This window comes from Channa argus, chromosome 3 (assembly GCF_033026475.1).
Source record: "Channa argus isolate prfri chromosome 3, Channa argus male v1.0, whole genome shotgun sequence".
Classification (NCBI taxonomy): Eukaryota; Metazoa; Chordata; class Actinopteri; order Anabantiformes; family Channidae; genus Channa; species Channa argus.
Window position 1 is genome coordinate 4,121,454 of NC_090199.1, and position 13,763 is coordinate 4,135,216.

The following is a 13,763-nucleotide window of genomic DNA, read 5'->3' on the forward strand; positions in this document are numbered from 1 at the left end:
ATAGACAAAAATAAAAATTATAATCAAATAATAATTTGTAAAGTTCTCCAATGTGTCATTGAGTCTCTATGATCATCATCCTGACCCTGATAATATATATTAGTGTTTTCTCCTCCAGATCCTCCACAGCTTCCCTCTGTGTCAGTGAGTCCCTCTGCTGAGATAGTGGAGGGTAGTTCAGTGACTCTGACCTGTAGCAGTGATGCTAACCCAGCAGCTAATTATACCTGGTACAAGGAGAATGAAGACTCACCAAAAGCTTCAGGACAAATCTTCACCATCACTGACTTCAGACCTGAACACAGTGGGAATTATTCCTGTGAAGCTCAGAACACAAGAGGACGTCAGTTAAACATCTTTCATCTGACAGCTGTGCCAGGTAAACAATAGTCTATGGTCTTCGCACACACAGGTTCATATTTACTGCCTTAATGCATTCACTACCCCTTCACTCTAGGTATCACAGTTAAATGCATAAACCCAACCCCCTACTCTTAACCTAAACCCATATCTAACCCTTTATTAATCTTAACCCTCAAACAGACCTTCAAACTTGATAGGCCTGGGAAAACTGTCCCCACAGGGTTTACTTTATATTAGGAAACTGGGTAAGAAACACACACACATTAACTGAACTATCATCATAGAATTTCTTGGGAGGATTTTCCCGACTGTTTTTCTGTAGCTGTGCACAGTGAGAACTCACAGGAACACTGGGCAAACTGCTTCATCAGCTCCTGTTAAAACACATTTTCTTTCTTTTGGTTTATACTTCCAGCAAATATCAGGCTGACCCTGCTGGTCTCGCTGCTGATTCCTCTCTTTGTCCTGAGTCTGTTTACAAGGTAAAAGGTTACAATTTCATCAGTTTTGTTCAGATTGTCTTTATTCACAATGTGATGAATTTCATTTGGTTTAACATTGTATTGTGGGTGTAGCTGGTATTGTTGGATTCAATTAAGGAAGAAGAAAAAACTGAGCAGCAACACTGAACCAAATGGAAGCACAGAGATGAAAGAGGTGAGAGGATCTGTTGACTAAATGTTTGCAATAACATATATTATGATTCCTAAGTTTGTCCACCAGCACATTATTAATGAGTATTTAAAGTGAATTTAGTTTTACTTACTAAAGGAAAATTATGTGAGTGATATCATTAAATCCATCTGCAGGTCAGTTTAGTTATGTCTTTTCATCTCTCCCCATCAGTCAGACTCTGGTCCTGATTATGAGAACATCTCGGCCTTCAGGTCGGTCACTGCAGCACAGACAGACGACACAGAGGAGCAGGTAAAGTCCAGTTAGAGAAGTTAGAGCTTCCTGCCTGGAAGAAACAGGCTTCAACCTAATTTGTAGTTATGACACGTACATCATCCAGTAGATTATTCTTTAAATGCTGTTCATCCAGAGGCAGCAATGAGCTGAATTGTTGAACAGCTGAATATGTGACTTCAGCCTTCTGAAATCCTCTACCATGTCCTATCTTCTTACTGTGTTCATGTGCAGACAGCACTTAATGCACCAGTCCCTGAAGGCCTCCAGAAGGTCCCTGTACTCTTGTTCCTAAACACCCCAGATACATGCAACAATAGCTGTATCATCATATTACTTTTGTATGTCACAGGACTCTAAGCTTTGTTTAAAGTCCACTATGCAAAGTGTGAACAGGAAAGGTGCTAAAACAGTCCACTGTGGAGCAGCGGTGCTGCTCCTGACCATAGCAGAGACACAGCTCCCGAGTGTGACATACTGAGGTCACAATATCTGTTATCCTGGAAGTCAAGGAGTGGTCTACCTCCATACCCCGCAGCTTGTTACTCAGTATGTGGGTCTACATGTCATTATATGCACTTAAAAAGTCGATAAAAAAGGAACCTGACATAATATCTACTCCAGATAAGTGCAGCAAACGTATCTTCCACTCCAATGTAATCCGTGTATGCACCACACTCACCTCTGACCTCAGAAAATGGACTACAAGGAACTCCAGAGACATATGTGATGTTTAGGCCACCAGTGAGTAATCATTTAACTCAGCCAGACACCCTATTGGGCACCGGTACAAGACAAGATGTTTTCCATTGCACCGGAACTTTACATGTTTACATGTTCAAAGTCTCATGTTGAAAATCCACTGGAGAGGCTCTGCTAGCTGGGTTACAGTCTTTGAGGAGTCTCAGACATACTCCATCCGGGCCAGTAGGTTTCCCTGTACTCCAGAGCTTCGCCCTTACCTCATCTACTGTAAAAGACAGCAGTGGTTGACCATGAGTGGTGGATGTTATAATTACAGAGGAGGGGGAGGAGGAGGAAGGATGAAGGGAGGGAGACTGGCTGCATGGGCAGGGACACCAGGTACTAAAGGAGGGGAAATGAGTGCTTGGGGAAGGATGTATCCTAAACCCCCATCAAACCTGTTAAAGAACAGGTTGAAACTGTTGTTTCTGTCCACATTATCATCCAAGACCTGGCTTTACTTTTTTTTTTTTTTAGCGTGTGATGTTTCTCATTCCCTTCCACACATCTATGATGTCACTCTGCTGCAGCTTACCCTCGACCTTCTTCTTGTATTACCTTTTTGCCTGTATTAATCTCTACTTACAGCTTATACTGAACCTCCTTGAGCTTCTTCTTGTTTCCCTGAACGCCTGCTTTGTCTGGTTGAGGAGCTCCTTGATTTTACTGGTGAGGCAGGGTTTGTTGTTAAGAAAGCAACATACAGATGTGCAGCCAATCTGGACGGCACATGCCATCGTAGACTTATACTGTGTGTTTATGCAGTGTTTGATCTACTGCAGATGTGTAGGATTAACAATGTTTTCATTTTCTTTAATTTGAACCAATGAATCATAGATAAATTATCCTGATTAGGTTCCATATTGTATGTCTCATCTTTTCATCCCTCCTCAACAGTCCGACTCCTACAATGTTTATGGGAACATCTCTGAAGTCCATCGCTGCAGCACAGAGTGAAGACACAGGGCAGCAAGAAAATTTCAGGTCAGAACTTCCTGCACAGAAGAAACAGGCCAAACTCTAATTCATAGAGATCCTACAAGTCCAGTCCCTCACTTGTTTTTGATCTGGTTTTCTTTAGATGCTGTTTAACCAGTGGTAGGAACGAGCTGATGGAGGAAGAATGTAAAACAACATGGAAGTAACATGGGAGAGGCTGTAGAGGATTTGGACACATTTAATTTCAAAGTATAAGCGTGTTTTTTTTCAGTTGAGTTATATTACTTTTTCATGTAAATATAAATATTGAGGGTTTACAAATCCATTTTTAGAAATGACATCACACCTGTCTAATTTCAGAATATACACTTAAAACTAATGTATCAACATTCACAATTTACATTTTCAATATATAATTACATCAAAATTAGACCAATGCTGTTTTTTAGTTGCAACACCTGCAGAAGTAATAAAAACTAATAGAATTTAAATATGTACATTTGTCTTTGTCAGTTTTTTTCACTGAATAAATCCTGTCTCAGTGTAATTTATCATTTTGTTGTAAAAACAGGCGCAGTCAAACTTTGTATTGATCAGGAATGTTTGCTGTGAGTTCATCTTTAAACAGAAAGCTTCACTGATGCTGAAGCTTTTACAGAATAAAAGCTCAGTACTTATGCTTTCTGCAACAGAGAGATTTTTTTCCATTTGTCATCAGCGTTGATCAAAAATTATTCACAGCTCCTGATCAGGCTCTATTGTGTCCTACAAACCAAATGTTCAAGAAATTGAACTTAAAATATAAGTAGCTTTAATAAGTAAAAATGAAAAAAAAAAGCACTAAATTATCATGTTCTGTTGGAGGATGGTAAAATATAATTTCCTTGTCCTCTAGTGGTAAATCTTCAGTGTTGCAGGTTTTGGCCTCATCATTCTGTGCTCTAAAGGGTCAGTTCACATCAAATACAACAACTTGATTCACTCAGTCATCTGAGTGAACCTTGATGCTAAATCTACTTTCCATGTTTGTTTTTTTAATTTAAATACATTTTCTGTTAATTTGCAGTTTAAGTGCATCAATGCATCAAACTTTCACATTTGCAGAGATGCAATAAGACAGGACAAAAAGAAACAGAAAGAGAGCGACAGTTTTAGAGTGAGGCACATGATGAAGATCCATATCCAACTCCCATCTGAAATGTGGCACCGACATCAGGAGAGGAGAGAGGCCCCAGGATGGAATTAATTAAATAATCAAAGTGTTTGAAATATCTGACTCTGTTGCTGCTGTTTCTATTGGTCTGCAAACCAGCAGAACCTCCTGAAAGTTTAGAGCTGAAAGTAACAGAACATTCAGCTCCTCTCTCATTTTTTTCTTATTCAAGGTTCAAGGTTCTTTATTGTCCTTATAATCCTAAACAGTCATATAGAGAGAAACGAAACAACATTCTTCTGGGATCACAGTACTTCAACGAGACAGACACAAAACACAAGACAACACATTCTATAACTATAACTGTCAAAGACAGAAGAGCCCTGACTACATAAGGTGCACAGGTGCATGTGCAAACAGTGCAAAACAAGAAAACAAAAAGACAACGCTGACTAATAGCGTCCGGTAATTTGTACTTTAGTAATACTAATTTTAGAATTAAATAGTTTTGTTGAATGTGTAAAAATTGTTTGTTTGCATAATAATGCTTGGAAACATGAGCAGCTTCAGAGTTAGTGCAAATGGTCCCACAGTGGAATGGAGTGTGAAGTAGTTGTGTGTGTGTGTGTGCGTGTGTGTGTCAGCTCTGTCCCTGACTGTTAAGGAATCTGATATCCTGAGGGAATAAGCTGTTGAACAGTCTGGATGTATGTGTCCTGATGCTTCTAAATCTTTTTCCAGAAAGCCGGAGGGTGAACATGTGTATGAAGGGTGTGTGATCATCCACAATGCTGGTGGCTGGTGTGGATGCAGCACCTGGTGTAGATATCTGTGAAGGTGGGCAGGGAAGCTCTAGTAGTTTTTTCAGTGGTTTTCACGATGCGCTGTAGTGTCGTGCAATCTGACATGGTGCAGTTCCCAAACCAGGCAGTGATGCAGCTGCTTAGGTTACTCTCCATCGTCCCTCTTTAGAATGTGGTGAGAATGGGTGGAGGGAGATGAACTTTCCTCAGCCTCCTCAAAAAGTAGAGGCACTGTTGGGCTTTCTTGATGACGTAGCGGGTGTTAAGGGTACAGCTCACATTGTCCTCTAGGTGGACACAGAGGAATCTGGTGTTCTTGATCATCTCCAATCAGGAGCAATTGATTTTCAGCGGCGCATGATCCTTCTGTGCTATCCTGAAGTCGACAACCATTTCCCTGGTTTTGTCAACATTGAAAGACAGGTTGTTCTTACTGCAACAGTCCGTTAGATGTTTCACCTCGTTTCTTTACGCAGCCTCGTCCTTCTTGCTGATCAGTCTCACCACAGTTGTGTCATCAGGGAACTGATGGCAATGATATGATTCGAGCCGTCTATTGCTACACAGTTATGAGTCAGCAAGGTGAAGAGCAGTGGACTGAGCACACAGCCTTGAGGGGCCACTGTTTTTAGTGTTGTAATACTGGAGATGCTGTTACCAATCTGGACTACCTGCAGTCTCCTAGTCAGGAAGTCCAGGATTCAGTTGCAGAGTGAGACGTTCAGGCCCAGCATGCGCAGTTTCATGCTAAGTTGCTGTGGGATGATTGCGTTGTACGCTGAACTCAAGTCTATGAACAGCATTCAGACGTATGTGTCTTTATTGTCAAGATGAGTAAGTGCCAGGTGCAAGGAGGAGGTGATGGCTCGTCTGTTGAACGGTTGGGATGGTACGCGAATTGCAGTGGGTCTAGTGTAGGTGGTAGCATGTTCTTGATGTGTTTCATGACGAGCCTCTCAAAGCACTTCATGATGATGAGTGTGAGTGCAACAGGACAGTAGTTGTTGAGGCAGGACACTGGTAATCTGTCTTTCCAGACAGGGACAATGGCTGTGGTTTAGAAGCACATTCGGACAACACCTCTTCTTAGAGAGATGTTATAGATGTCTGTGAGAACATCTGCTAGCTAATGTGTGTATTCCCTGAGCACTCTGCCAGGAATGTTGTTTGGTCCAGCTGCTTTCCGTGTGGTGACTCTGTATAGAGTTTTCCTCACATCCACTGCTGTGAGACACAATACTTGATATTTGGGAGGAGGGGTGGTCTTACTGTCCTCCGTGTCATTCAGCACCTCAAACCAGGGGTAAAAGCTGTTCAGCGCATCTGGGAGGGAGGCATCACTGCCACAGGCTGGTGGTGTCATCCTGTAGTTGGTGATGGACGGGATGCCCTGCCACATGCGCCATGTATCTCCATATTGGAAGTGTTTGTGAATCCTGTTGGCATGCGCATGCTTTTCCTCCTTGATGACCTGGGACAGTTTGGCCCTTGCTGTTCTCAGGGCTGCCATATTGCCTGCTTTAAAGGCGAAGTCTATGTCTCTCAGCAATCTAGTCACAATTTCTGGTTGGGACGTGTAGTGATGGTCATGGAGATGGTGACATCATCAATGCACTTGCTGATGTAGCCTGTCTCTGATGTTGCATATTTCTCCAAGTTAGTTGTTGCAGCTTCCCTGAACTTTTCCCAGTGACTCCACCAGCAATGAACAATAACTGGTTACTAGCACAGAGTTTTTGCACCATTTCATGTTGATATAAACACACAAACCTCCACCGCAGGTTTTTCCGCACAGAGCTGTGTCTCTGTCGGCTTGGAAGGAGGTCAGCCCATCGAGTTGAATGGTGGTGTCCGGAGCTGTCACAAAGCTAAGTCTCTGTGAAAATGACGAACCAGCTGCAGTCGGATCCAGTCCAGTGTATTCTCCAGGGAGAGAACGTTCGCGAGTAGAATAGATGGAGGAGCTGGGCGGCTGGGAGTGGCCTTTAGCTTGGCGTGAATGCCAGCTTGCTTGTCGCGTTTCCTCCTTCTCTCGCAGCGTTTTCGCCGTCGCTTCCTTTGGCCATCGGTACCGAGCGACACCGAGGACTGGGGGCCTGGGCTTCGTAGCACTCTGAGGTTTCAGAGCTCCTGCAGAGATGGTATACAGCTGATTTTCTAAACCCAAGCAGTGTCCGGCGATTGTATACATGAGCACCGGTTATTTCGATGCCCATGGAGCAAACGTGCTTGCTGGTCGGGCTAGAAACAAAAAATGTAACACAATTTGATCCAGAGAGGCCACTGCAGTGGTGCTTCTGCGCCACCATGTGGTACTTTTTATGTTGCTAAGATTTAAACAACAAAGGGAGAATCAACTACCACAAACTTGCTCCTCTTACTAGAAAACAAGGATTTAACTTGAAACAAGGCAGTAGGAAATTAACGAGGGCAGAATGGGAGATAAACAGAAGAAACACGTGGTAACCAGTTAAACTAGAGACAAAGAACTAACAATCATGAACCGTTAAACAAAAACACAGAAACCTAAACATAAACCAGGGAGCAGATACAAAAACTAATACAAGAACTGAAACAATGATCGAGAGAAATAACAGAACACTGGAAAAACAGACATTTGTGAAACCATAAACTAACTGAAGCACACTAGAAAACAAGTCTTACTCGCACCCAACAAAACCCACACACAGGGAAGGACTGACAGATTAAAAAATAAAATCAAACCTCAAACCAAACAGAAAGCAGAGTTCACAAAAACAGGTCAGGAGTCCACGAATCATGAGACAGTATACAAACAAAGCCGATGATCCAACAGATAACCAAGGGAAAAGCTGGGTTTAAAAGTGCAAGGAACCAGGTGAAAGCAATTGTGAGCGGTAATGACTGGTGAAGCTGTAGAAATAAATTGGGGACAGGAAGTGGAGAAAAGGACGTACAAAATAAAAGTCCAGGGCAGGAAGTGAATGGGAGTGTCGGATCAGGACAGTTGTGTTCATGTGCAGACAGCACTTATTGCACCAGTCCCTGAAGGCCTCCAGAAGGTCCCTGTACTCTTGTTTCTAACACCCCAGATACATGCAACAATAGCTGTATCATCATATTACTTTTGTATGTCACAGGACTCTAAGCTGTGTTTAAAATCCACTATGCAAATTGTGAACAGGAAAGGTGCTAAAACAGTGCACTGTGGAGCAGCGGTGCTGCTCCTGACCATAGCAGAGACACAGCTCCCGACTGTGACATACTGAGTTTGCGCTGTCTGTTCTCCTGATGAGTCTAAATGGTGTCTATGATCCAGAGAGGACAACTGTTTGTTTATGCAAAGTTTGTTCTACTGCAAATGTGTAGGATTAACAGCCAGTGGTATGAACGAGATGATGGAGGAAGAAAGTAGAACAACATGGAAGTAACATGTGAGAGGATGTGGACACATTTAATTTCAAAGTAAAAGCTTTTTTTCAGTTGAGTTACATTAATGTTCATGTAAATAAAAATATTGCAGGTTTACAAATCAAAATTAGACTAATGCTGTTTTTTAGTTGCAACACTGCAACACCTGCAGAAACTGCTTTATCTATATCTAAAGGCTCTTTTTGATCATTATTTCAGTTCCTTTTCACTGCTGCAGGGGGCGACAGTGTACAGAAATGTTTGGATTTCAGCTTCAAACTGATAGTTTTCTCTTTATTTTTCAGCATGTGATTTTATTTATAATCCTCTGTGACGCTGAAAGGCTGGTCCACGCTTTTGTCTCCTCCAGGCTGGACTACTGCAATGCACTTCTCATTGTAATCTCCGGCAGGAGCCTTCAAAAGCTCCAATATGTTCAAAACAGCGCCACCAGGATCCTTATGAGAGTGCGGAAACACCAACACATCACTCCTGTCCTTCGGACACTTCACTGGCTTCCCATCCACCTTCGCATTGATTATAAAGTCTGTCTGTCTACTCACCCACCAGTGCATCCATGGAAATGCCCCACAGTATCTCAAGGAACTCCTCACATTGCAATCTACAACTAGACACCTCCGTTCCACCAACACCTATCGCCTCTACCCCCCCAGATCCAAACTGCATACAATGGGGGACCGAGCCTTCTCAGCAGCTGTCCCACGGCTATGGAATGGTCTGCCTGAGAACCTGAGGGGCACCACAAACTGTGGACTGTTTCAAAAAAACAGTTAAAGACTTTTTTGTTTAGAAAAACATTTTAAAGTGATCATTACTTTTTACTTTAATGCTGTGTTATTCTATGTTTTATATGTTTTTAGGCTTTACATGTTTATTATGTTTTATTCTTGGTTTCAATCCGCTTGTGTAGCACTTTCAGATTTCTTAGCCAATTTAAAGTGCTTTATAAATAAAATGAATTATTATTATTATTATTATTATTATAATTATTATTCATGAGTAATAAAAACTAGTAGCATTTAAATATGTACAGTTGTCTTCAATTGTTTTCACTGTTAGATTAAATCCTGTCTCAGTGTAATTGATTATTATGTTGTGGGAAGACTCACAGTCCAACTTTGTATTGATCAGGAATTTTTGCTGTCAGTTCATCTTTAAACAGAAACATCATAAAGCTTCACTGATGCTGAAGCTTTTACAAAATAAAAGCTCAGTACTTATACTTTGTGCAACAGTGAGATTTTCTTCAAGTAGTTCATAAGTTGTTTTTTTTTATTTTAAATTTTGATTTTGATCATATTATTTTGATTTTTGATCATAAATTATTCACAACTCCTGATCAGGCTCTATTGAGTACTACAAACAAAATTTTGAGGCATTGAACTTTAAAAGTAAATAGCTTCAATAACTAAACATGGAAAAAAGATGATCATGTTCTGATGGATGGTAAAATATTTCACTGCCCTCTAGTGGTGAAGCTTCAGTGTAGCAGATTCAGATCAAATGCAACAAGAGAAATATTTAATATCCAAAAATAAAGCTGCTGGTATTTCCAGTATTTGAAAAATATTTTCCCGTCCAAAAATTTGTTAAATTCTTATAAAGCTTATTCTGCCTCAAAGAGAGAAGTGATTTCAGTGTCTGATCGGCTCTGTTTTACAGTTTACAGTGATAAAGAGTCACAACAGCAATTTGATTCACTGTGACTAAAACCATGAAGTTAAATCTACTTTTCATGTTTTTTCATTTAAAGAAGTGAAAATAAACACTCTGCCAGTGCATCACACATCAGTACAGTTAATATTATTGGTGTGAAACAAGTTTTCAGTTAACTTGCAGTTCAAGTGTCAACTGATGCATCAATCTGTCACATCTGCAGAGATGCAATAAGACAGGACAACAAGAAACCAAAAGAGAGACAGACAGAGCGAGGCACCTGATGAAGATCCATATCCAACCCCCATTTGAAATGTGGCACCGACATCAGGAGAGGAGAGAGGCCCCAGGATGGAAGAAATAAATGAAATAAAGTGTTTGAAATATCTGACTGTGTTGCTGCTGTTTCTATTAGTCTGCAAAAGAAGCAGAACTTCATGAAAGTTTAGAGCTTAAACTAACAGAACATTCAGCTCCTCTCTCACACTTTTTTATGTAACTAATGCCAAAGTTTAGTGTTTGCTGTCATTTTGCGCATCGTGCATATTAATGATGTCAAGAAGAAGGAAGTCTGCTCTATTTTAACATCCTGATTTCTTTCTTCTGCTTATTGATGACAGAGGAAAAGCATCTTTAAAGACATCTGTGTCCAATATACAGTAAGTATAAGTATTTAGTTTTTGATGCACTTTCTGTACATGTTTTTTTGCTAATATGTTTCCTTTTATCTGAATTATCACAGACAGATCAGAGGACAGTTATGCATTTTTCATTGGAAACAGGAACCCAAATGCAGAAACGCAGACAGGTGCTGTAAAGTCTCTTAAATAATAATAAAAATGCCAAAACTTTACACCTGATTAGTCCAGAAAGAAAAAAAGACACAAAAATTCTGTATCAAAAAGGGAAGGATTCAAAACAGGAGGTGAGACATATGTCCACAATGAACATGAAAAACCTGACAATAATAAAAATCTATTTAAATCCAGAAGGTTCAGATGTGATACAGGGACGTCAGGTTGTCTTGGTTCTTAATCATATTTAACACCATTTTTTCTCAGGTGCTGAGACCGACGTAATAAATTAAAGTCACTTTCTGAGCACAGCAGAAATTCATCTCTCTCAAATGTGTGAACATTTTTAAATTTCTTTCACACATCATTTTACATTTTTTTCAAGGCAGTTAACACATCAGAGGTGCAAAAGATACTGGACTGGACAACTGTGACAAACCAAAAGAAAATCTCCCTTCACAGATATCACACATTACTTTATTTTTTCAGTGATCACTTTTATCTTCTTAAAACGTTGCCACCTGTGTTGCTAATATAAGTATGGATCAAAGACACCAAAGGCAAATAATTAAGCTCAGTTACAACAGTACTGTAAGGAGCTGGTTTTGAGACTCGACCAAACGAGGCACTAGACACAAAAACTCAGTTAAATAAGTTTATTTTAAAAGGAATATAGTTTGCAAAGTGGGATGGAGATGTAGTAAGCCCTCTGACTATGAGAGGACACACAGATGAGTAACTCAGCAATGACTTGTGGGGTATGGAGTCTTACTAAAGTGAGTGGGGAGTACTGGGGTCTTATGGGGAAGAGTGGAGTATGGTCCTGGCAGTGGAGCTAGATAGAGAAAACGCAACAAAGCCCCCTTGAAAAAAGCCCAAGGCAACGTTGGAAAACAACTACTTCCTAAGGTACAATTTCAGCAGACTGTTTTTCAAGTACACAAGCTGTTGTACCTAAAGGTAATGTCACTTATTTTGTGAGAGTAAAAGTATTTTGCCACAGGGTTAAACTGTAAACTATAAACTTATGCTAGTCAGCTCGAGACCCTTGGGGTCGTGTGGTGTATGGAGCACAAGTGCTATCTCTTTGGCCTGCCATTTTTGGAAGTTTGCCTCCTGTTATAGCCTGCTAGCACCCAAGCTAACCCTAGCTTAGTTAAGGTAGTTAGCCTTTCCATAACTTCGACTCCTGTGTACTGATGGCGCCAGTTTGACCCAGACTACACACTGCTCCCTCAACTATGGGAGACACGAACTGCTGCCCTCCACGCCATCCAAGCTGCCACGGGCTGACCCCCCTGGAGCCCTACCTCACTCAGGTCGATTTGGCTGCTCTCAACGGGAGATGGAGTGGCGAAGAAACAACAAGAAAGGCCTGGAGGGACCTGCCTTGCAAGTGCTTGGCGACCTGTTCCCAGAAGATCTTTGGGAGCCCCGAGCCATCACTACTGCACTCAACCTATGTTTCCCACTGGATTTGGCCCTGAAAGAAGAGGTGCTGGGGGCACATTGAAGCTGGGCTGATTCCCATCCTGGCACATGCCGGTCAGGGAAGCCAACTGAAAGGATGACGGAGAATACCCAGAGCTGTGGTCCCTCGACGACAGCCAAGGGATGACTGCAAGGGCATTTTGCCAGGGACTGCCATGCCCCAAACCCTCGCGCCAGAGCTGAGCCACTATCGGAAAATGGACAAGGGATGAGGCAGTGAGGGACCCCTAACCACGCTCCCAACCCCCCCTCCAAATAGATTGCCCCACAGTAGGGCGTTACCGGCCACTATGGGACTGTACATAGACATGTGTCATTGCGGGTGGGCTTTGCAGCGCAATGGTGGATACAGGATCCTTCATCTGCCTGTTGCAACGGGGGTACTGTCAGGGATTGCTGGTCCTCTCCACAGGGACTGGACCCCCACCACCAGTGAATTGCTCACAGTGATGGGAGATGGTGATAAAGACAACTGCATTGCTGGTTTGGACCTGCTGGCATGCTGGGGGGCATGTACTGGAGACCCCCCGTGGGAGCCTCTCTATGAATTTCACATTTTTTCAGGACACCTCCAGCTGAAAAAAAGCCAACTCACAGTAGTAAACTGCACAACATCATTAGCATTTGTGTTCATTGTCCATTTACATTTAGTCATTTATCAGACGCTTTTATCCAAAGCGACTTACACGTGAGGTACAAGGCAGGAAAACTTTAACTCAAGGAGAAAACAGCAATCAGAAAAGTGTTTACATTTCATGAGATGCAAGTGCGAGAAAGTGCAGAAAGGAAGTTTTTTTTTATTATTATTAGGTTTAAATTCAAGATTCAAGATTCAAAGATTCAAAGTGTTTATTGTCATATGCACAGATAGAACGCATGTTTCCCTGTACAATGAAATTCTTACTTTCTTACTAAATGTCATACAGTAAGTAAAATGAGAATTTACAAAAAATAGAAATAAAATAAAATACAAATAAACAAAAAAAAAATTAAATAAGAGCAAACACATAAGAGCAAAAAGGCAATAAAGGTGAGGTAGTGCCGTTCTCAGTGTGGTAGTGCAATTCTGAAAAAAAAACAATTTGCGTGCAAATACAAAATGTGATTCGTGAGCAGTTGTGTCCATGTAAACAGTCGTGTCCATGTAAACAGTTGTGTCCATGTAACAGTTATGTTATGTTATGTTATGTTATGTTATGTTATGTTATGTTATGTTATGTTATGTTATGTTATGTTATGTTCATGGTTGCAAACTCCTGTCAGCTGTTTAGGAGTCTGATGGCAGAGGGGAAGAAAGAGTTCTTCAGTCTCGAGGTCCTGCATTTCACACTTTTGTACCTCTGTCCTGAGGGTAGAAGTGTGAACAGTCCGTGCTGGGGGTGGGAGGGGTCTTTAAGGATGGACGCAGCTCTCCTGTGGACTCTGCGGTGGTAGATGCTCTGCAGAGAGGGCAGTGGAGTCCTGGTGATCTTCTGCGCAGTCTTCACCACTCTCTGTAGG

General features: G+C 41.5%; 1 protein-coding gene across 1 annotated transcript; it reads left to right on the top strand.

Moving 5' to 3' along the window:
- Positions 1–50: 50 nt before the first annotated feature.
- On the top strand, positions 51–3,412 carry LOC137124597 (B-cell receptor CD22-like). The gene is made up of 7 exons (XM_067499693.1): positions 51–54; positions 119–379; positions 779–845; positions 939–1,020; positions 1,210–1,290; positions 2,914–3,000; positions 3,098–3,412. Exons 1-6 carry the CDS (start codon positions 51–53, stop codon positions 2,971–2,973), a joined length of 555 nt encoding a protein of 184 aa, XP_067355794.1. The 3' UTR covers positions 2,974–3,000; positions 3,098–3,412.
- Positions 3,413–13,763: the final 10,351 nt, after the last annotated feature.

Excerpts from the sequence above, each read along its gene's own strand:
- LOC137124597 (XM_067499693.1), top strand. Across the intron at positions 380-778 it reads TCATCTGACAGCTGTGCCAG|CAAATATCAGGCTGACCCTG; the intron begins GTAAACAATAGT and ends TTATACTTCCAG. Across the intron at positions 1,021-1,209 it reads GAAGCACAGAGATGAAAGAG|TCAGACTCTGGTCCTGATTA; the intron begins GTGAGAGGATCT and ends TCTCCCCATCAG.